General features: G+C 35.0%; 3 protein-coding genes across 4 annotated transcripts; 2 read left to right on the forward strand and 1 right to left on the reverse strand.

The window, feature by feature from the left end:
* The first annotated feature begins 273 nt into the window (after positions 1-273).
* Positions 274-10,409, forward strand: LOC117102445 (protein Njmu-R1-like). Of its 2 annotated transcripts, none has more exons than XM_033242708.1 (10): positions 274-424; positions 638-736; positions 829-954; positions 1,476-1,616; positions 2,553-2,610; positions 3,800-3,916; positions 6,583-6,647; positions 7,141-7,331; positions 7,756-7,927; positions 8,565-10,409. In XM_033242708.1, the coding sequence occupies exons 1-10, from the start codon at positions 372-374 to the stop codon at positions 8,704-8,706; spliced, it is 1,164 nt and encodes a 387-aa protein (XP_033098599.1). In that variant the 5' UTR covers positions 274-371; the 3' UTR covers positions 8,707-10,409. The 2 variants fall into 2 exon arrangements, with proteins under 2 accessions (XP_033098599.1, XP_033098600.1); XM_033242709.1 differs by having other exon boundaries at positions 1,479-1,616.
* A 1,419-nt stretch (positions 10,410-11,828) lies between these two features.
* On the forward strand, positions 11,829-18,451 carry LOC117102446 (cytosolic Fe-S cluster assembly factor NUBP2 homolog). Its single transcript, XM_033242710.1, has 10 exons — positions 11,829-11,939; positions 12,712-12,759; positions 13,404-13,538; positions 14,109-14,197; positions 14,537-14,646; positions 15,160-15,231; positions 15,949-16,031; positions 16,274-16,384; positions 16,907-16,976; positions 17,553-18,451. Exons 2-10 carry the CDS (start codon positions 12,757-12,759, stop codon positions 17,696-17,698), a joined length of 819 nt encoding a protein of 272 aa, XP_033098601.1. The 5' UTR covers positions 11,829-11,939; positions 12,712-12,756; the 3' UTR covers positions 17,699-18,451.
* Positions 18,452-18,666: 215 nt separating this feature from the next.
* On the reverse strand, positions 18,667-21,768 carry LOC117102447 (mitochondrial dynamics protein MID51-like). Its single transcript, XM_033242711.1, has 2 exons — positions 21,277-21,768; positions 18,667-20,042 (listed from the first exon to the last, which is right to left on the reverse strand). The coding sequence occupies exon 2, from the start codon at positions 20,028-20,030 to the stop codon at positions 18,846-18,848; it is 1,185 nt and encodes a 394-aa protein (XP_033098602.1). The 5' UTR covers positions 20,031-20,042; positions 21,277-21,768; the 3' UTR covers positions 18,667-18,845.
* Between the last annotated feature and the right edge of the window lie 2,209 nt (positions 21,769-23,977).

The following is a 23,977-nucleotide window of genomic DNA, read 5'->3' on the forward strand; positions in this document are numbered from 1 at the left end:
GATAGTTTGGATACGTTCCTATTGAACATTAATTCGGCTCATCCCACAATCAAATTCACTGCTAACAAATCCTCACCCAGAAGAGTCACACTGCAAGTTATTGTTTAATTGCCTACAGTACAGTACCTGTCTCTTATACACATCTAGATGTGTATAAGAGACAGCCATACGATGGTAGAAGACCGGCGAATATGGCACGCCAATAGGGCAACTTTGAAACACCTGTACATCGACTGTGTTTCAAAGTTGCCCTTTTGGCGCGCCATAGGTGAAGAGACAATTATGTTTTGAGTTGACACGGCAGTACTTTTTTATGTACAGTATCAGAATATTGAAATGAATTGTATATTTAACCGTGTTTCATATTCATAATGACTGAAACGGAAAGTCGGTATTTTGCTCTATATACGTACCATACAAATAGGTAAATCTAGCGTTTACTTTCTGTAAGATGAAGTGCTAGAGCTAGGCATTTGCTTTGCCTTGGCGCTGGGCTGACCCTAGGTATCTAGGCCGCCGGCAGCCAGGGTAGCCCTGCCAGGTGGCCAAGGTCCCTGTCCGACCTAGGCCTAGGCGTATTTCTGATTATTTTGCATTCCTAGGCCAGCCATCATCTAGTACTTTTCATTAAATGCAGGTCAACAACAGGAAATGGGGGCTCAACTGTCTCAGATGAGAAAGAGAAAGAAGTATCAGACTTTTTACAAAGGGAAGCAAGATTCAACAGTGATTTCAGGTGAGGTCTGCAATATTTCATTGTTACGCTTTTTCTAGATTTTATTCGCTGTAAAACAACACTATTGTCAAATTTTCAATACTTTTTTACAGTCTCTCTGTAATAACAACTAACTTAAAAGCAGAGCTTGAGACGACATTAAGAGGATTCATAGCAACAAGGCTATCAAAGGGAACTGTCTTCAGTGGAATTGGAGATGTCACTGATATAGATCTAGGGTAAGACCTTCCTTCACACCAAATATACTCCTATTTTATCATACACTATGCCAGACAGTAAAATAAGAATATATCCTCCGTGCCAAAATTTGGCCTAGAAATCTATTCACGCATTTCGAATAATAATCACCGATTTCTGCGCAGATTTTGCAGGAAAGTATACATTAATTTAATCAATGAATGCAGTAATTACTATTCTGCGCACCTTATTTTCCACACAAATTTGAGATAGTTTTTTAGGTATCATCCGTGTGGTATCATCTATGTAATTACTTTACAGTTAGACCTCTGCTGTCTTGGAAGACAAGTTCTAGTAATGCATAGGCCTACAGTTCAATATAATAGAACATCCACATTATACCTGGTACACCTGATTAGAGAGATTGTTAAATGCCTTGCCAGAAAATATAAGCAAATAGCGGACAAACAATTCCACGTCTTAAAAGTTAAGAACCTAAAAAACAACCATTTCATCTGTGTTTTAATTACACAACATTGATTTTTGTTTTGTTTTCTTTTAGCAGAGATGAGAGCCTACAGTGCTATTATTATCATTTAAGACAAGCGAATGATGATCATGTGACTGATGATGTGTCATCGATGTACACGTCAGAAGAGTATGTAGTTTGTTTCCTAGCAGCTCCAGAAGAGAGTCTAGATTTATATCCTTTGATTATGTCATCACTCAAACATGTTGTTTTTGTATTTTTTATACCACTTACCAATTAATACACAAGTAAAGGTTAAAGGTTAAACATTTGTATTGTGCAAAATACTAGGGTCTCAATGTGAACAGATGTAAATTCAAAAATAAGGAAAGAAGAACTCCAAGCCAGCACCCAACCTGCAGTATTGGGATACTGAAACCATCATAATTTTTTTTGTGGCGGAGGGTGTGCTAGCTGGCGAAATATAAAATGTTATCACCATTTTTGGCAGTGTGTAGGGTTCACTAGAAAAGGTACAAAAAATTCTTGCCTTATACAGTAAAGAAAAAATAAATATAAATAAATACTGGTTTTTATCAGCCTGTTTCTGTTCATCTATATATTTATTGATTCGTATTTCTATTTGCTTTGATCCTTCCATTTGCCTGACAATCGATTCATCCATCCATCCATCAATCAATTGATCCATCAGTCCATCCACCCATCTGCAGATTATACACTTACCTACCTACCTGTTTCTATTTATAGCTTTCAATTTCATGAAGTTGTACATACGGTAGAACTTATGAGGGAATCTAGAAATTGCTGTGTTGACACGAACACCATTTTACTTTCAACTCTTGAGACTAAACAAGAGAAAATTGATGACATTTATACACTGTGACTGGTTGTAGTCTTTGATATTTTATCCATCACTTTAACTGTGTAACCGTGGCATTGATATTTTGGTTCTTAATGTAGCTTTAAAGTATCATATGTCGCCATGAGTCATTTTTTACATCACATGTTAACCTTTTTCACAGACCTTCAATTTGGCACAGATAATTCCAAAAACTGCATGGAGTGCACACTCCTGTACTCCTACTCATACATATTTATGCTCTATCCCTTCTTTAGTTTACTGGTTGTTATTACTTAATTTTTTTTCACATTTCGTGTAGACCTAGATTCCTATAGCGAGGACTTACTTCCTATGTTGGATAGTGAGGTAAGAATGTGTATAATCTACTTTTGATTACAGTACTTTGCAAACTTTCTTAAATATATATTCAATTCTCTTGATTCATGTACTACATAACTTTAAATTCTCCAATTCAAATGAAAAAATCTTGTAGTTTTGGAAAGATCACACTTTCTTGCTCACAGTTGGTTATGCCTTTCCGTTCCAATGGTTACTCTCTTTTAATTATTGCGTAGTCATTACCAAGTAATTATATATATACTATGTGTGTTATAATACTTTGCCATTGGAAATTATTTAATTTAAAGTGTGTAGTAATAGTAATTCCAGTTACCTTTTCATATAATTGCTGTCACTTTAGCCTCTTAGTGATGTTATTTCTGGAGGTCTCACACATGAATGTTGATGGACATTGCAGGCAGCAAATGTTAATATATTGCTACGGAAATGTGCAGTTGAGGAGTGTTATTTTTAGGATATTGAACTACTCTAGAAAGGATCTTGCTGTGTTAAAAGGTTTAGTGCAAATAAATGCCATGTTCTTTATATATGATGGTTAGTTTCTCCAATAAACCTTTGATGTATGCCTATGGGATCTGGACATGATACGTCTTAGTGATGTTTGTTTCATTTGTAAGCAACTGTTTATGTTTGGTAGATTTACGTTGACTGCTTCATTCCGAGTAGTCCCATGAGAAATTAGTTTGCTGAACTATGTTGTCATGTTAACAGAGGAAGCTAGAATGAGCAAATCAAATGGACTCTGTGTAAAGGGTAACTTAAATTACTACACAAACAGCGTAAGTCAATTATATGCTGTTGTATTAATGACGTTCTTTTTAATGAGGAGTTGCTTACGTATTGCTATTCATTATTTACTTCTGAAAAACAACAAAAGCAGAGCACTATATCAAATTATGTTGTAATAGCAAAGTCTATAATCGATTCAAGTCATTGCTTGGTAAAGGTCACATAAAAAAAATTAAACTTTATCCATATTATGAATTGTAATGGGAGCCTATCCACAAGGGGCTCATAAACATCGCTTGGAGAGTCTACTATTGCAAGAATTTAATTGGTTTGAATTTTGTTGCCCAATTCACCCCCACCCCCCTTTCCTCATTCTCCATTCAGCACCTCTGACTCTGCAACTCATCCTAAATATTTTAGTTACCCATTATATGCTTTTAGGTTGCTTTACTTTACTTTTTGACAGATGAAAGAGGTGAACCAAGTACAGGTGTACCTATCCAGGTGGCATCAAGAATCAGTGCAATATATAACAAGGTGTATCAACAAATTAAACAAACAACTTTCAATTCTTCTACATGAGGTAACACAAAAGTTTCAAATAATGTATTAAACTTTACGAAAATAAAACTTTCATTTGTTTAAAATATATACACTGTAGACTTATTTCGTATAGGTTTTTATGGAGTGGAGTTGAATAGCTTTGTGGTTAATTAAGATGCTTGATTTTCATTCCCAGGGTCCTGGGATCAATTCCTGTCAGGGTAAAAGTAATTTTTCTCACGACCAAAACACCTCCACTCCCTGTTCACTGTTTGGCGTTATACTTGGCCCTAGTACCTAAATCTGAATAAAAAGAAAATAATAATGTACGATAGTGGTTTTAAAATTTACTAAACTGCTATTTGTTGCATGTCTGCAATTAAACAAAATGGCTGTCACAGTCACCCAGAAGAGTCACGCTGCAAGTTATTGTTTAATTGCCTACAGTACAGTACCTTTATATACACCAATCTTCGGGATTCAATATGCAATGTAATAATTGTTACATAAATCCATGTTGCAATCTTCACTGTGTGTTAAATTTATTGTACTTTGACATGTGCTTGACTCTTGTATAGAGTGTACTTTGTTGACCTTTTACACACTGTGTGAATGCATGGATACCACACTTATCTAGAGAATACTGTACCATCTGGGCATCAATCAGGAATACAGATACTGTACTTATTTAACATTTGAGAACTTTGCTACCATATTTACTACTAATTAATGCTTTATAATGACTACAGGAGTCCCAAGTCACCCGGAAGTTGTGGTAGTCTCCCAGAAATCAGGATGGCCACCCGCACTCCCACAAGCAAGCAATAATCTCCCGGAAAATAACTCATCTCACACAAATTCATGACATTTGCATATTTTTACTACTTTAATATTAATTGTTTCACGGAAGTCAGTGCAGAAGGGTAATCATCATGCACAACAAAATAAAATTATGAAAGCTCATTTAACCAGATTCCCTGGAAAATATTCCTTCCAACTCGGGACCCTGAGTCTATAACATTTTATTTGACAAAAAACTTGTGACATGCCTAAATATGGTCATGATGACATCACATCATGACCATATATAGGCACATCATGGCTATATATGGGTATACATACGGTTTTTTTCAAAGAAAATTTGATAGTTTGGATAAGGCTTCATTGAACAACTAACAACATTTGCACTCTCTGATTATTGAGTATTAGTCGATGAATGATGCATAAGAATTGTGTAAATTTTAATCAGAAGAAGTGCTGAGTAAAAGTTCTTTGACCTGCACTTTAGTCAGCTTGTCATTATTAATTTTTATCATACACTACATTATTTCTTTTTGCCAGGTTCAACTATACATTGATTGATCGTAGAATATAAAGTATCCTTGTTTCTTGTACAAACTTTAGCATATTAAAATCTAGCTCTGTATGCTCGCAAAGACATTGCGAATTCCATGACTGTAGTGCATAATTTTGTTATTAATATTTGTTACAGTGCAACCTCCAATTCGAGACCTCCCTATTCCGATACCCCTCCACTTTTCCAAAGACCCAAATAACAATCTTCAACCTTGTAACACAAAGCTAGCCCTCTTATTGGAGACCAACCCCGAGACCACCTAAAATTTTCAGGTCCCAAGGGTTATCTCTAATTGGAGGGCTAATTGTATTCGTATTTGTTTATATTTTAACATATTGGATTCAAGACATTCAGTCTCCCAACAAAAATTTAGATAAATTTGAATTATATATTTAAGTTAATCACATACCTGTATGTGTCAACTTTTAATAAAAAACAACTTTTCAATAATCTTCAGATGTTTTAAGTTGAAAATAGATATTTGTTGCCAGAAAAATGGCTGCTGTATATGCAAAACCAATTTTTTTTTAAAGTTTGTTTGTTTTTTGTTTTTTTTTTTGGTCTAAATTTCAGTTTAAATCTAATAACTCATTGAAATTACCTAAATAAATAATTGTTTGCTTTTAGTTTATATGAGGCTTGGTGGATCTATAACATTCAGCAAGCCCTTGAGCAGGAAGGATTCTGCTGAGATATGCTAGAATTTGTAGCATATTGAGAGCATGCTCAACTCACTCATGCTTTTATACAACTAATCAAACACCTGTGTATTTCCATGTCTGTTAAATGCTCTCATAATGTACACCAGACATTGGCCGTATTTGACTGGTCGTTCTTCGTTAAACCACGCCCACCTGCGCAGCGGTAAAATCCTACTCAACGAAGACGACCAGTCGAATAGAAAACTTGTAAATATTCGACAAAACAAAATAGCTGTATAGTTACTGCGATACACTTTGCGTAATCAAGAATGCTTCAACTTGTGGTAGTATGGGTTTTTCGTTAAAAAAAATATTTTCATCCAGTTTTTTAATTCTGTTAGCCTACAATTATTTTTTGACTCTATGTGGGTAAATATTATAACTTTTATTTAATGAAATTTAATCTAAGTTATTAACACAAATGTTGTTTATAAACTCACCAATTGGCCATGTTTGTTTTGGTCAAGTGAATAACTTAATGCAGATTAACGCACTCTGGTTTACGTTAATTTTCGTTGTCAACGAAGTCTATTTAAAGAACCAGTCGAATGAAAATAATACTCAACGAAAATTCGTACTCAACGAAATGAACCAGTCGAATAAGCCCATTCTGTTGAAGGTTATGCAATTATCTTCCTTATATTTCAGGCAATCTCAAATTCAAAGCTGGAGGTTGAAAGTGATGATAGTGTTACCAAGTCAGAGATTATAAAGTAAGCTATTCATTGAAGATATTTGTTGATAATTCAATATAAATGGTTAAGTATATAATACTGTATGTGCTTATAAACTAGAACAATAAAATGGTTTTTATATTTAAGAAACTTATTACCTTCTAATTAAAAGTTATAACAAAAAATAATTTACATGATAGATTCAAACACAAAACGCGCTGATAACAGCTGCCCCAGGGAGTTGAATAATTGCTTCATACAGTATGTGCTTTATCCATTGTCTGGAGGTAATAATGTTAAGTGCTTAGAAGCCTTGTTGGCTTGCATTAAATACTTCTAACATATTATTATTATAACCAGTTTAAAAGTTTTGTAGTAAAATATGTGTGAAACAAATATAACTGTCACAATATCACACACACTTACACTCACTTGTTATCAGATCCAATGAATTTATTTAATAAATATAATTTCATTATTAATACAAGATATCAAAGTTTCCTACTTCTTTATATGATTTTGTTTATTGCAGATTCATGCATTGCTGTAGCTTGTCTGATCTTCTCCAACAAGCTAATAACCGAGATGGTGGACAGCAGGACACTTCGTCTGAGCCTAGCCTCATAGACTTTGATGAGTCCGGCTCTAAGCTATTTGAAGTAAAGTCAGAGAATGTAGTAAAGATGTGTATTAAGGGAGATGTCATTACATTTCAAAATTCAGGTTTGCTAATTATCATTTTAGTTAATTAGTACTTTTAATGGCTATGAATAGAGTAAAGATCAAAGCATTCCTACCCTACTGATCAAAGCTACCTACAAAAACAAAGAAAGCTCCTTTGAAGCTTTCAGCTCATTGTTAAGCAAAGGGTGTAGTAGGAATGCTTTGATCTTTAGTTTATTCATAGCTATGTCACTACTATGGGTAATGTTTTGATTAGTCACACATTTTTGGTACTTGTGCATATAAGCTTGCTAATATGGGTAATTTTTTATTCCTGATGATGACATAATTAATGTCGAAATATATCAAATCCCCACTCAATGGCTTGCATTTCTAAACTTGGAGTATGTATTATCTGAGATTAATCAGTGGACCTTTCGGTTTTTGGAAAACAGCTAACACTAACATTACATCTTTATTTCAGTTCAAAACGATTTCTGTCAAGAATGGATGCATACGCTCTTAGATGGGCCTAACGACAAACCAGCATACAGTCGTCAAGTGATCGAGAGTTATAAGCTCAGAGTCATACAAGATATGAACCTTTTGAAACGTTTAGTGCGACAAGCCGAGTCTGATCATTACGCCCTTTATAGGTACGGAAGTTTTTCCAATTGTTGTTGAATAAAGGGGGAAGTAGTATAGCCGATTGTAACATAAAGTCAATACCAGTAAACACATTACAACTTTCATGAAGGAATCATGTACACTTTGCATACAATTTTCTTTTCTCTCCCCACCATTCTTTCTTTTCTTTTCTTCTCTCTAATTTTGGGGGGAAGCTTCGGCCCTGTGTCAACCACCCAGCTGCAGCTCCTCCAATGCCCAAGACAGTTTATTATTGTCTCTAAACAATAAGATTCTATCGCTTGCTGAACATTTTCAGGCCAAAGTTCAACCTGAAAATAACTTGTAACTAAGGGCTGCCATTTCTTTGAAACTATAAGCTATAGTTAGTTTTGATGTATAAATTATTTATGCAGTGTATTGTTAATATATAATAGATAAAATTTTTCAATCCTATATTTTCAAAAATTCTGTCATAAACATGTCAAAGTATTACACGGTATCATCAGGCACTGTTGCTACGCTCTACCAGTTTATATACTTATTATTACAATGTTGTTTAAAAAAATCCAACAATTTTATAGTTTATCTGTTTACCACTGTTCCTTGTTGTATCATGCTTATTATTATTATTTATATTATTCTTTGTGATTTTTGTTGTTGTAGGGCCTTCATATTCTTACGGAAGTGTGGTAACTGTGAAGTACTTCTTAAGCACACCAACATAGACTGCTCTGCTATGTCTGAAGATGCAAACCATGTCCTCAATATATTGCAGGAGTTTGTAATGCAAGATACATCATCCTAATGTACGTCGTACAGTTTAATAGTAATTATGGTCATTGCTAAGTTACACCTGTGTGAAGTACTTCTTAAGTATACCAACATTGACTGCTCTGCTGTGCCTGAACATGCAAACTGGGCTTTGCCACAGCATGCCAATGGATATGGGACTGTAATACATGGTACCCCAACTTAACCATTGCATTATTGAATCTTGATAATTGACAATTTTCAACAATATGCTTATGGAAGTACACAATACCACAGCGTTACAAATATGATTCAAGTTGGACTGGATGAAAGAAGGTGCTACAATGCCTCTGGTCAAATGTTTGTAATGCATGCTACAGCAGCTCAAATAATGCATTATTTAAGGCAAGACGCTTTTATGCTGTACCTCGTTTTGTGAACTTATTCTTTTAGAAATCGTCAGAGGAGGGCGAAAAAAATAAAGGTTTTCCAAAAACATCCAGACGGAGGAGAAAATAAAAATACAATTTTATAGTAATAGGATAGTTGAATCCTTTGAACTTATATAATTAGGAAGAATATACATACAGGTATCTTATTTTTCAAGTTTTAATGCCAGCAGCGGGCGTAATAAAAATACAGAGAAACTATTTTTTTTCCTGAAATTTCCTTTTTGTGGCGGTGGGTGCGCTAATTGGCCAAAAATAAACTTTTATTTTTATTTGAAACCATCAATATTGGCAGGTTCGCGAAACAAGGTATAAAAAAGTCTCGCCTAACATGGGCTATGTGAAAGAAAAACATTGCGTCGATGCCCCTTATTGTCGGGGGTTTGTGCTTGCAACTTTACAAAAAAATCATACAGTGTAAAGTGGCTGTAGATTATCATTGACAGTATGTCCATATATGGTCATGATGTGATGTCATGATGACCATATTTAGGCATGTCACATGGTTTTTTCAAATATAATGTGATAGTCTGGATAGAGCTTAATAGTAATAGTCATTCTTACACCTAAGTGTAAGTTCATGTGAATGTTTGCTTAAATACATTATTTTTTGTTTTAAACTTTTTTAGGTATATATATTTAAAAAATAACCTTTTCAATTACCCAAAAGGTATATCTCAAATAAGTAAACAATAAAACATTGCCAGTGATTAATAACAAGACATGGTATCAAGATTTGGTTGTATTCTCAGTCCTCCCAAGTCTCCTAAATTGCTTCCAGCAATTTTTGGTTCATCTCCCGGTTTCCCGGAAATTCCATATTTTCTCCCAGAATTTGAATTTCTCTTGGATTTCTAAAGGATTTTAAGAGATTTTCACAATTAGGGCTTATGCTAAGCTACATTTTTCCATTCTTATGCATTAAATAAGGCAGACATAAGATTTATTAAACATTCTAGGCAGTAAATGTTATTAATAGTGCCCTAAACCTGCCCAAGCCTCTTTGTTTTTATATCAAACATGGCGATAAATGTGTACATGCATGTATTTGTCATGCATGTACTTGTACATGCGTTTTTGCTTGTACACTCGTCGCAAACCTCTGCCTGTTCTGCACGACAAATTCTGCAGGAATTTGACTTTCACAACTTTGGACCCCTGCTTTCAGCTTCATGTGATACATAGTGTAATATTTTATTTGTATTTTATTCCTCTTTTCTAAAAAAAAAAATGTTTTCATCGGTTAAATTATACAGCTGCTGTATTATATACACAGAGTAAAATAAAGAGGAATGTATAATAATATGCCTAATATATTATTATTATTACTATCCAATTATGGTAGCGTTGCATGGGTACAGTTTAGAAGGGACATAAGCACTCTGTGTAAGTTACGTGATGATCGGAAAAGCATGAAATGAGCGATGTCACCAACTAATGTAGTTGTGTTGATCAAGTCAGAAAGGCGACATATGCTTATCTTAAAATCATATGTTCTCTTTTAAACTTACCTTAAATTTAAAATTAAATTTTTAACTTGATCATCTCAAACTAAATATAATATTTCTCTATAACCTTTTTATAAATATTATATTGGTGCTTAAATGTGCAAGTTGGTACTTTAAATTGTACTTTGGTGTTAATGCACAAATTATTATTATTATTTTTCATATTATTCATATATTCATGTATAAGCCTTATTTATTTTGATTAAATTGTTTATTTTTATTACAGTTTTATAAACAAAAAAATTATTGTATCTACTAAACTGGATATCTTAATCTTAGTATTGTTATTATGTAATGGTCAAGAAATATGTTTACTAGGTTATTGCATCATCTTAAATTTTCTTTTTAATGATCTTATTTTACTAAATTATACTACAGTGTATGCATGAGAGTCTATACAACCCAGGAACAACAAAATGAATACCCTGTTTTTTAGGCTATGTTTTCTTGTTTTCTTAGTAATATTTGAGTTTTCACAATTAAAATTATATGCCTGTATTCAAGATTCAAGATTTTTTGTATTTGTCATTTCGTCATATGTTTACAAGTTCATTAAACAAATGAAATTCATGTATATTTTATGTTTTTCATCTGACAGATCAGATGAAAAACATTTATCAAATATAAAAACAGTTAACAAAGCAAAAGTTTTATAAGATAAACTTTAAATTTTAACTTTAAATACAGTGGTAGGCCTACTGTATGCATGGTAGATTCTTGATGTGCAAATTGTCAAAAAATCTTATTCCACAGTAGCTTTTAAGAAATGCTATGAACTTTATATAAAAACCTAAAGCGAAATAGCCAAAGTTATCATGAAATAACCAAAGTTGATGTGAAATAATGCAAAATAGCCAAAGTTGACGCAAAATAGCCAAAGTTAACATGTAACAGTTAACACGAAATAGACAAATTTGATGTGAAATAGCCAAAGTTAACGCGAAATAGACAAAGTTTGCACGAAATAGCAAAGGCTCGACTGCGCCACTCTATCACATCATTTTGTGTCAACTAAGGTATATGCTAATTCGCGTCAACTTGTACTATTTCGGCAGTCAATACAGTTTCACTAAACATGATGGACTGAGAGCTGCTGCTGAGTTAGACTGGGTTCCAGGCCCTAATTGTGGGTTTCTCACTCTTTAATGCGCTTAGTCCGCGCCATACATAATTTAATTGGCGTCCCATACTCGATTTCACTTTTTTCGGATTCTCGTTGGTGGCGCTGTCCATAATGAGAAAACAACAGTACCTGAGGGTGGTGGCATGCGAGACATGAGTGTCAAGAGCGTGACGGCTGATAGGACTTAGCCTGACCCTCCTAGGCCTTGGTTAGTAACTTAATGATGATCAGTAGTTGAAGTAGCTCAATGCCTACTTCTTACAGATCACCTTCTTACTAGTACTACGCCGAGTCATGGTTTACATGTTACAGGACAGCTACGGCCTGGCATCATAGAAGAGGATGTAGGCTAGGCCTACATACAGCCTACAGGCCCTAGCCGAACTTGCCGGTATAGCCTAGGGGCCCTACCTACTACTTACTAGTAGTACTAGGCCCAGCAGGGCCTAGGCCCATGAGCTTAGTTAGCGGTGACAGTGAGTGAGGCGCTTGGCCTACTACTAGGGCCTAGGCTAGGCCTTCTACAGTACAACCTAGTCCTATAATAATGTGTTGTTGCTTGATAAAAAGGACTAGGCCTAGGCCTATTATCGCAACCAGGTTAGAAAGAATATAATTCTACAGGAGATTAATATAATAAATAGAAAGTGGCTAGTATATGCTTACGCCGAGATGCAGTGCACTAAGTGAGTTATTTTTAAGGTAGGGGTAAAGCCACGTCGACCAATCAGCGTGTTGGAATTCTGATTAATTTGGCGTTAATAGAATGTTAAGAACGACGTTGCTTTCATTAGATTTGTTTACAGTCATTAAGGTGGGGGGGGGGCATTTTTTCGAGGGCCATTTATTCCAGATGAGGCTCTACAGTATAGCTAGAGGGGACATTTATTAAAAAATGATGTTTTAAATTTTCTTGCAAAACATTACTGTACACATTTTTATACCATTTTATGGTAATTTTTTTATGTTATATTTTTCAGATGTACGGCATTTGGTCATAAAAACCAGGAGTTTTCTAGCCAAAGATGGTAGGCAAGGCACACGTATTGGGTTTTCATTTATTTTTGAATGCCACAACAAAATTGCTGTTGAGCCGCACTTTGCCAACCTAAGACCTAGAAGATACTGTACATACTGTAATCACGTACTGTACAACTGTACCACTGTGGCCTCTAAATCTTAGTCTAAATCTGGCAGCAATCATATTATAATAGATTTCATCAGAAGCTCGAGAGCAGCTTAGCTCAGTGGGCTGCACTGGTTGTAGCCATTGTGGGGGTCACTGAACTGTGGAGATCTGTTTCAATTCCCATCGTTGCTCACCTTATATTTCAGCTGGAGGGCTGAAATACAAGTTACGGTAGCGCACCATCTTTCGGATGAGATGTTTAAGCCATTGGTCCTGTGTGCTTTATGGCCCATGTGCACATTAAGAACACAGTAGGGTCTACACTCTTTGGAAAAGAGTAGGGGATGGGCTCCTGGTGTACTGCCCACCAGAAGGTCCCCGCTGGAAATCAGACTCTTTCAGACTTTCGTGGTTATTCTTGATGTTTACATCAAAATTTGTCTATCCAAGAAACTACATTAAAAAGCAAGTGAGGTTTATTTTAGCTTCATTGTTGGAATAATGTTCTTAACTGGTTTCTATCAATGCATTCTTCTTCCTCAGATGAATCAAACTACTCCAACTAGTGGACTCGAAAACATTGAGCATGTGATCTTAGTGCTATCTGGCAAAGGTGGTGTTGGTAAAAGTACAGTCACAACACAACTGGCACTGACTTTATGTAAAGCTGGAAAAAAGGTTGGTTCTTTATATTTATAAATAATATAAAGTGGGGATAGGAGGGTATTTTGACCATCAAAACTGCTAATTTGATTAATAGTCTAATAGAACAAGAAATGGTCTCCCCAAACTCCTGCACCATCCCTTTATATGGCTTTTATAACATGTTTATTTTATTTATAAATACACATTTACAAGAAAGTAACTTTGGTATGAGATCCACCTCCATTGGTGTTAATTAAAGATGATAATAATTTATAACATTTACCAAAGAACACATGTATTATGCATTATTGCCACACTCTGACTGCTTTGAAAAACTTGTTACAATCAAATTTACTGTAATAAAATTGCAAAATCTTCAACAGAAATCTTTTTAATTGTAGTGGTTTCAATATAAGTGAGACTGGAGTTTGAACAGGAGACCACAACTGAACTTTCTGAAATCATGTCTAAATTATCATTAAATTATGAAAGAGCAGAAAGATGGCTATGAAATTGCAAACTAATGATAGATAAGTACTGCAAAATACGAGCTTACATTCCAATGTCTTGATAAGGAATATGCCCTGTATTTTTATTTTTCAGGTTGGAATATTAGATGTTGACCTATGTGGGCCTAGCATACCTAGGATGCTGAATGTCCAAGACAAAGATGTACATCAGTGTTCTGCAGGGTAAGTTGCACAAAGCGCGTGCAGGAGTGATTCATGAGTTAAACATGTTGCTTATAGTCACATTTAAACACTCATGAAACAAGTAATAAATCAATGAAAAACATTAAACGGTAATCAGACATCGTTCAGCCCTCGTCAGTTCATTAATAAATCAATTATTCAGATTGTCACTTCAATAATCATCTTATGTTAGTATGTATCATTATTATCAATATTTATCAATATTATTGCAATAATTTATTTTACTACCAGATCATAGTCTTTAATATTATTATTGTTAATCCAGTTATTGCAGTAATTTATATGGTATTGTAAGCATTAATAATTAGCATATTCCAGGTGGGTGCCTGTGTATGCAGATGCAGAGCAACAACTTAGTGTGATGTCAATTGGCTTCCTCCTAGGTGACAAAGATGAGGCTGTTGTGTGGAGGGGACCGAAAAAGAATGGTATGTCACCTTTATATGTCACTCTTGCTTTAAATATCCTACGATTCTGATAAATAGATAAATATACAGTACAAGTAAGTTTAATAGGATCCTAAGTCAAGACTATGAATGTATAGGTGCTCTACCACCTGAGCTCTGTCAGCTTAGCCTCTCAACTTGCAATAACATCTGGTAACATATCAACTCTTAGCCTATGGTGCAAGGAGTTTCAAAGTTAAACACGCCATAATATTGTTTTAACCTTTCTTACACTGGCAGACAATTCCAAGCTTTTTTCTTATGTTCCATGTTCTTTATCATGTGAAAAAGTATTGCACACATGACCGACAGCTTAAACCTCTTATCTTGCGCTATTTCAGCTTGTGTCACCGCCCTCTATCTGTAAGGCAAAAAGAGCAGCAGATGGAATTGAACTGGTATCAAAGGTCTTAAAGGATCTCCACGGTTCAGCGCACACACCAGCTACTATCAGTTTTGTCAACTAATGCTGTTGCTCTCTTAATTTATCAACAGCAATGATTAAGCAATTCCTAACAGATGTGTACTGGGGCAAGCTGGATTACCTCATTATAGATACACCTCCAGGTGAGAATTTTACCACTGAAGTGTATGTGGATTGTAAAACATTACCCCTTTTTTGCATTCATTATTTTTTGTGTTCTTTGTTGGCTCCCATTAGCTATTCCACCCATCTATATTTGTTATATTATTATTGTCACTATATTATTTACTATTTAAAAAATGCAATATTAAATATTAAATCAAATATATTAGCAACAACAGTGAAAGCATCAGGAGCAGTAGCATAATTATCTCCAGTTAAGCGGGAGCGGTTTTTGCGCAGCGGGAATGGTTTGGTTTTCTAACCACGAGGTTGGGGTTTCAATCTCTTGCTGTGCACTTTGCTTGTGTCCTTGAGGAAGGCACTTTATCTGCGTTGCTTCTCTCCACTCAGGAGTATAAAGTGGTACCTGGTGGGGTTGACTGCTCCTGTGCCAATATGGCAGCACTACGTTACAAAGCACTTTGTAACGTAAAGGCATGGATGCTATATAAATACCAAATAACAAACAGCACTACCACCATCAACAGCAATGCCAACAATAGAATCAGCAACAGCAGCACTCCACCCCCACTACAAGCAACACCACCGGCTCCAGCAAGAACAACAAATGCTGCAACACCAACACCACAAAAAATGATTGTAATAATAATACCACTACAAATTTGTTGTTTTGTTGTTCCACTGACAAATATTACACAGGTCTATGCTTATTTCCACATTTTATTATATTTTTACAGGAACTTCTGACGAACATATCACAGTAATTGAAAACTTACAGGAATTAAAGCCAGAGGGTGCTGTCTTAGTAACAACTCCTCAGGTTGGTGAAAATAATACTATAGGTATTTTTTGTGTCTTGCTTTCTTGCAAGCTGTAGATACAGAGCAAAATAATTGAAAGGTCATGTTTACTTGGCCATTACTTTGTTTTCTAAAGCTGAACAACGAGGGTTTCTTCTTTATAATTAACAATAGCTTTTGTTAAATTTTCTTGTTAATTTCAGATGGTGTAATATTTCATATGAACTTAGTAATAGTATGCAATTTGATCTTTTCTTTCCAGGGTGTAGCAATTGGCGATGTTAGGAGAGAAATTACATTTTGCCGGAAGACTAAAATACCTATACTTGGCATTGTGGAAAACATGAGTGGATTTGTTTGTCCTCACTGTGCAGTAAGTGAGAATGTCTGAATGTCACCTCAAATATGACATTAAATTCATTGACACATTTAAATTACCATTCTAATTTTGTATGTTTTATGTGTATATCAAAACTTTAATCTGAATTCATGTGGTAAATTTATGTAAATATACCAGAAAGTATGTTTCAAACCTGAAATTACAATTTTTCCGCTTTGTTTTTATACGTACTGGAAATTTACACTGCCGCAGTTTCGTAAAGAGCGCAAAGCGACACAGCTTGCGAGGCAATTCCTTTTCAATGAGGATATGATGAACCGCTAGTACATATTAGATGGGTAAATAGATGGATAAATAAATAAATAAATGATGATAACAATTACAATAGAGGTAGTTTTTATGATGATAATGATGGTTGTGGTGTTGTTGATTACGGTGATGATTGTGATGACAATGGTAGTGATAGAAATGGTGATAAAGAGTGATGAATGTTATTGTGGTGGTGAGGTTGATGATGATTATGAAATGCTAAACAGTTCATATTCTGTTTTTTAGGAATGCAGTAATGTGTTTTCCAAAGGAGGTGGAGAGGCATTAGCAAAACAGTGCAGTGTTCCATTCTTAGGTAACTTCTTGCATTACATTTATTAATATTACTATTTCTAAACAGTAACACCTCAGTTGTGAGGTATGTTCAATATAAAGACTAAAGCTCTGTCCAGTTTATCAATTTTCTTTGACAAAAAACATTTGTATGCCCATGTAGTCTTGATGTGCCTATATATATATGGTCATGATGTGCCTATATATGGTCATGATGTGCCTATATATGGTCATGATGTGATGTCATCATGACCATATTTAGGCATGTCACATTTTTTGTCCAATAAAATTTGATAGTCTGGACAGCCAGGCTTTATAGACATTTAACAACCACTGGATGAAACACACTGAATGCAATAAGATAACCTCTCGATAACATTTTGGTGAATGCATTTATACATACTGAAATATGTTTCCAAATGTTTACATTGCATATCACATTGTCACAATAGACTACTTTTTATTTGCCAATATCTTTTCCAATATCCCAAAAAAATAGCAAACAATTCTTCCCTCCGCACGGTATCAAATCACGTAAAATGTTGTAGCTAAATTTATAATTTTGTTGATAAATCTTTCATTTTAAATTATTTTTCAGGTTGTATTCCATTAGATCCCCAGCTATCACAAAGTTTAGAAGAAGGATCAAGTTTTGTGGACTTATTTCCAGAATCAAACACATTGCAGGCATTACGCAATATTGTTAGTATGATTATAAAACATAAAGAATCTGTGAATCTTTAAAATAATTTATTAATTTTTTTTTTTTTTTCAACTTCAAATACTGCTACAACTAACAGTTTTTATTGGTTTACAAACATCTAAATAAAGAATATACAATACCAACAGGCTTTCATGATAGTGGTATAGTCTTTTGGTAACAGACTATGTTCAATACAATAACAATATTTGTTTCAACATTTTAGCACTTTTTGTGTATACTGTAAAATGGAATGTGGGTTATTTCAGTTCATTTTATTTGACACGCATGCTGAGTACAGTGTGTTGACAGATAACCAATGGTTGATAGCACCTTGTCCGATAAGAGTAATTTTGGCCTAGGTAAAACGAATTGCGAATTCTGGCTGGGTCCTTAAAACCCCATATCGGCAGCCACGGCGTAGTGTCAGTGAATACAGATACAATGCTCATATTGAGGGTTATTCAAGGAGCCGAGCGATCCAACACCAATTTAAACCCGATGCTGTTGGCCCGGTTTAAACTGGGGTCTTCAGCGTTCGGCTCAGTACAATGATTTACTGTGATTACTCGTCCTCTGCAGACTCTATAGGCCTTCTCACCCATCGTCTGCTACAAATGTAAAATAGGAATTGTACGCATGTACAGTGTGTTGTGTCATCGTAATCTATTCTAAACGTAAGCAAAATTTAGAATTTAGAAAAGCAGTTTTTTAAACTTCAAATATTTTTGAAAGATAATTGTCTTTTATGCATTGTTTCTAATAAATGTCCCCACCTTTCATCAAAATTGCTTGATTTAGTGTTGTTTCGATCAACTGCCTTTAATATTTACTTGCATTTGTGTGCATTATCCCACACTCACCTGACGTCTAATACACCTACTATAAATGGTACTATGGTTAATGGTTCTTAATGCAATAAACTCTATGTTTCTATATATTTTGCTTTCTATTGTTGGCTTGTTTTTTAATAATTAGTGTTCCAAATAATCAGCTTTTTACCAAAGAAGAACCTTAAAACATTTTACTTCCTTTAATAACGTATTTAACAAAAAACCAGAATGAAACAAAGAACATTGTTGAAATAAACATGAATTATATACGATTTACAAATTTTGGAATCAGTGATGTAAATGTTGTCTTGTCTTGTAGATACGAAGACAATACATGTGTAAATAATACTCACCTTTACTACAACATTTCATTAATAATTTTATCATCTGACTTAATTATTCTTTCCAGCCAACCTCTGATATTCTGTAATTGAATTGTATTGTTAGTTGAAAACAGATCTATGTTAGGATCAAAGAAGCTTGACATTTTTCCGTCATTTAGGAACTGAATCAGTATCATTAGAAGGTCTTTGAAACAATCGTCGAGGTTGTCCTGGTGCCAGGACCCAATGCTTCTATCGGCGTTGAGATGCAGCATACATGTCTTAAGGTGATACGACGAGAGCATTCCAAGTTGAGAGGACCCCTTCCTCAATTGAATCGTCTTGAGGATCTTTAAACAAGTCCGACGACATTCGTACATACCGTCCATTTCTCTGATAATAGCTTTTTCGTTTTCTGAAAAACTCACCCGCCAGAGGTTATTGAGCATGTTGTGGTCAGTTCTGCTCTGATACTGATCACTATCAGGATGCCGCTTTGCAACAACCAATTTGTTCCCGATGTTAATAGATGGAACAACATCGATGCTCATTCGTTGTGAGCCATCATACAGCACTTCTAGTGTCAGCGCAGGACCACTTTCTCGTAGAGTAACACGTTGGACGTTTGGGAAAACCATATTATCTACTGCTCTTTTTACTATCGACTGCATCTTTCTTTTTATCACAATAGGACTCAAGTAGACATCATTGACAATGGCGTTATCATATGGGGTTTTAGTATTGAAAATATAACCTTGTATTTTGGTGATGAAAACATATCCGGATGATTGATATTTACTATATTCCCAATTACTATTTTTTAACATCAGTGGCAGTAAGAGATCAAACTCATCTGGTTCCATAACTTTTAGTCCTTCATAACTACTGCCTTGCGGCATAATGTCGCCAAAAGTGTAATTTGTCTTGCTTTCATCTTGTACGAACTTCTGGAGAGAGTTTTTAATATCTTCTACGACCTCAAAAGCCCTATTTCGCTTGTCAACTGGGATGGCTACATAATCACGGTAGTACCTTCTCAGCTCCATCAACAGTGGTTGGGATTTCCGTTGTGGAATTAAACTTTCACCGTATATCGCAGGCTCAATTGGACCAATGTCATCTTCTTCTGCTGTATCAGGATTTCTTATATTCTTTCGACGCAACCATGTTACAAATTTGTAGATTCCATTCCAAATGGTGTTTGATAAATCCTCAGTCATGATGTGATTTTCCTTTAAAAAAAATATATAAACTTAAGATAAAAATAACTGGGAAGTTGTTTTTAGTTTAGAAAAAAAAAAAAATTCACTTCACTGGACAAAAATTAACACAACTCCGTGGGGTTGGTAGGCAATCTGCACACAGATATATTGGGCTCGTCTTTGAACCATCAACAGCAAAAGCAATTTCCAACAGATGTGTACTGGGAAAGCTGATTTATCTGATTATATATAACCCAGCAGGTGAATACTAATATTTGAATTGCACAACGATTATATGTGCAATGTAAAATATCCTGTACACTGAAGTCCATCTATTGATTATTTTACATTCATTATCTTGGAAGGTAAATATCTTATCTATATTTCTCCAGCTGCAGACGAATATTGGACTTGTTTTTGCCTAATTACTTGGGCAAGATAAATCATCGCATTAACCGGCAGGGGACTAGGCCTACTGTAAATTATTTAAATTGCACTAAAAAAAATTAAATGATTTTCCCCCTCTCGACTCAATTCATGATAGTGGCTCTTTTCCATTTAGGAATTTTCTGTATTTCTTTCCTTGATGGCTCCCAATAGATAGTCCACAATACACCTAGGCCTGTGTTTAGGAGTCGTAATGTTATTATTACTTTTTTATCGTTTTTAAATGAGTGACCAATAAATGTAATAATATATATTCTTAAGGCCAACTCAGACAGCGTCGGCCGATGCATCCCGACCCGATTTATCGTCGGGGACAGTCTTAAGCCGTCGTGAGAAATATTAAACATGTTTAATATTCTACGACGCGACTGCCCCCGACGCACACCATCGCGTCTGCGTTTAACTCATACAGACCCGACGCGACAACAAATCGCGTCGGGGGCTGCATTGTACGACGCTGTCTGAGTTGGCCTTTATACCCCACATTAAGGCTTTAAAGTGATGGGTCATTTACTGTTGACTTACTATTGTCAAAGATATGAGTAAAGGTGTGTATATACGGCTTCTCTGTACTGGAATATAGAATACAGCCACATTTTTATGCTGATTACCCAGTTTAACATTTTAACGCTGGATTTAGGATTTCATGCCTCATATTATTATAAGTGTAGACATTTATAAACTATTAAAGTATCATAGTATCTGCATTATTAATATGTGTTTCAGAGTTTATAAATAACAAAAAAAAATAGTCTACAGACAATACAGTGCTCTCCTACAAAACATTCAAATGTAAAAATAAAAAGAATCAACTTACTCTTTTGATTTATTGCTTAACCGTTTGATTACCTGTGTGGTAACCGTAACTCCTATCACAGTGTTTAGCAGTGGCAGGCCTATATCGTTTCACTGAAAGTTCATTCATAACATGGAAGGTGTCTGTAAGAAAGAAAAGTGATTACTAAACAATAGTGTCGTTATGATTCGGAGTAACCTTTGACCAAATGTTTGTTGGACAAATACTACGTGGAGAATTTTAATACGGCCATATCCATTGGTGGCTTTCTCCGTATGTACAATACATACGTCAGACGATTATTAACCATTGGGCACGATCATTCCATCATCATCATATGTTGCTCCAGCTTTGGTACTAAAATACTTCTAGACGTACCTACGACAATTTTTCGTATACTGAATTATCAATTAATAATAATTACAGTATAATGCAGATATCCGTACCAATTGAAATAATATTAAATACCGGTATGGAATAAGGAAAAAATAAAAAGATAACCTTACCTTGTGCTCTGTTCCCACTGCAAAATAGAAATAAATGCTATTTAATACACATTTTATTATTTTAGTTTGTCGATTATTTCACTGGAAAAATACATGAATAATTAATTGACTATCGAGCTTTAATTAATTTAGTTATCCTGATTCATTTTTTTTTATTAATGGGGTATCATTGTATTAACCATTCACCCCCACCCCCTCGTCCCCGTAAGGAAAGGAGGCGAGGCGAGTGTAAGGCATTGCTGGCCAAACACGTGTAAAGTTGGCTTAAGTTAACGAAGAGAAAAAAACCGTTTGTATACATATATATAACATTTAGCAATTAGATGTGTAAAAAATTCAAAATACGTGCAAGATAATGTGCACCATGCTTACCTACTATGTAACAGCTTATTAATAATTTCTTCATCTGCAAGCCAGCGCTTGATATTCTCTATTGTAGAATCTTTGTAGTGTGCCAAAAGATTTACTTCTGGAGCAAAAAAACATGGCATTTGTTTGTCATTTATAAATTCAAGCAGTTTCTTCAAAAGACTCATGAAACAGTCGTCGAGGCTATCCCCATTCCAAGACATAATACTATTGTCGTTGAGATGAAGCATACACGTCTTGAGGTCGTAAGAAGACAGACTTCTTAGTGGACCTGCTTTAGTATTTGTTTCCCTGATTGCCTTGAGAATCTTCAAACAAGTCAAGAGACCCCTGTTCTTTTTTTCCATCTCTGTGATAATTGTTTTTTCATCTTCAGAAAAACTTTCACGCCAGATGTGATTGTAATTATTTCGATCATCTTTGCGAGATTTGTCAGCTTCAGGGTGTCGTTTTGCAACAAACAACCTAAACTTGCTGTCACGCTTATCCTTGAGCTTAATCGATGGTACAATATCGATGCTAATACGTTTGTCATCATCTTTTACTTTTAGGGTAAATGCTGGACCATTTTCTCGTACTTTAATACTTTGCACAATTTTTATATTTTTAATGCTATTCACTGCTCTTTGTAAAATAGACTGCATTTGTCGTTTTACATCAATAGGGGATAATAATTTATCATTGTCATGAGAATTGTAGGAATATTGACTTTCTGTACTTAAGAGTGCTTGACGTTCATCATCCAAATCATCATCGTCATTCCATTCACCATCGTAATTCAATTCACCATCGTAATCCAATTTACCATCATCATCCGATTCACCATAGTCATCCGATTCACCATAGTCATCATAGTCATCCGATTCACCATAGTCATCCGATTCAGCATTGTAATACTGTTCAACACTGTCATTCAATTCACCATCCCGTTCACTATCGTAGTCCGATTCACTATCGTAGTCCGATTCACTATAGTTACTTCTTTAATAATTGTCATTCATATCAGATATTTTCCTAATGAAAAAATATCCGGGTGCGTGACATTCATTATCTACTGAAGCTTTTGTAACATCAATGGCAGTAAGAGATCAAACTCGTTTGGTTCAACAACCTTCAGTCCTTCATAACTACTACCTTGAGGCATAATGTTGCCGAAAATGTAGTTCGTTACAGGGTCACCTTGTACAAACTTCTCAATATAACCTTTAATTTTGTCAACAACCCTACTTGTCCTCTCTTGCTTGTGATGCGGGATGTCCGCATGTCTGTCGTAATAATTTCTCAGCTGCAACGACAGTAGACTCGCTTGTTTAATAACACTTCCTCTGCGCTGAACCTTGGTTACCGAATCCTCCACTGGCATCTGTCCTCCGGTCTTTTCTTCATTTTCACATATAGGCATAAGCTGATCAATTGGACCAATTTCCACATCCTCTTTTGCCTCGTTTGGATTGCGTTTACAGAACAGCCACCGTAATAGTAAATAGATGGCAACACAGATGATCAACACAGTTAGGCCTATGAATTTTAATCTAATAAAAAGACTGCTACCCATATTAAAATGTCTTTAAGCATCTTGTCTTTTCTGAAAATTAAAATGAAATCAAAATATTATTAGGTCAAATAAAATACTATAACACAATGTAAAAATTGATCAAGTGGAAAAAAAAAAACATCCATTTCACAAGGTAACCAGGGTGGCTGGTGACTACTCAACTTTGAAATGAAGAATCCAATGAGAAGGACCTACGTGTAACATACATAGTGGCGCCAATGATGTGCTGCTTCACGGAACCATCTGTAAAAATCCATATCTGATCAGACGGCATAATGAACGGTGATCTCTG

This window comes from Anneissia japonica, unplaced genomic scaffold (genome assembly GCF_011630105.1).
Source record: "Anneissia japonica isolate Jap-2015-1 unplaced genomic scaffold, ASM1163010v1 scaffold284695_len391863_cov200, whole genome shotgun sequence".
Classification (NCBI taxonomy): Eukaryota; Metazoa; Echinodermata; class Crinoidea; order Comatulida; family Comatulidae; genus Anneissia; species Anneissia japonica.

Coding starts and splice junctions, on each gene's coding strand:
- LOC117102445 (XM_033242708.1), top strand. CDS start 372: ATGACTGAAACGGAAAGTCGGTATTTTGCTCTATATACGTACCATACA. Junction 6,648..7,140: donor ACCAAGTCAGAGATTATAAA/GTAAGCTATTCA, acceptor TGTTTATTGCAG/ATTCATGCATTGCTGTAGCT. Junction 7,332..7,755: donor CATTACATTTCAAAATTCAG/GTTTGCTAATTA, acceptor TCTTTATTTCAG/TTCAAAACGATTTCTGTCAA.
- LOC117102446 (XM_033242710.1), top strand. Junction 16,385..16,906: donor TTGTTTGTCCTCACTGTGCA/GTAAGTGAGAAT, acceptor TCTGTTTTTTAG/GAATGCAGTAATGTGTTTTC. Junction 16,977..17,552: donor GTGCAGTGTTCCATTCTTAG/GTAACTTCTTGC, acceptor ATTATTTTTCAG/GTTGTATTCCATTAGATCCC.
- LOC117102447 (XM_033242711.1), bottom strand. CDS start 20,030: ATGACTGAGGATTTATCAAACACCATTTGGAATGGAATCTACAAATTT.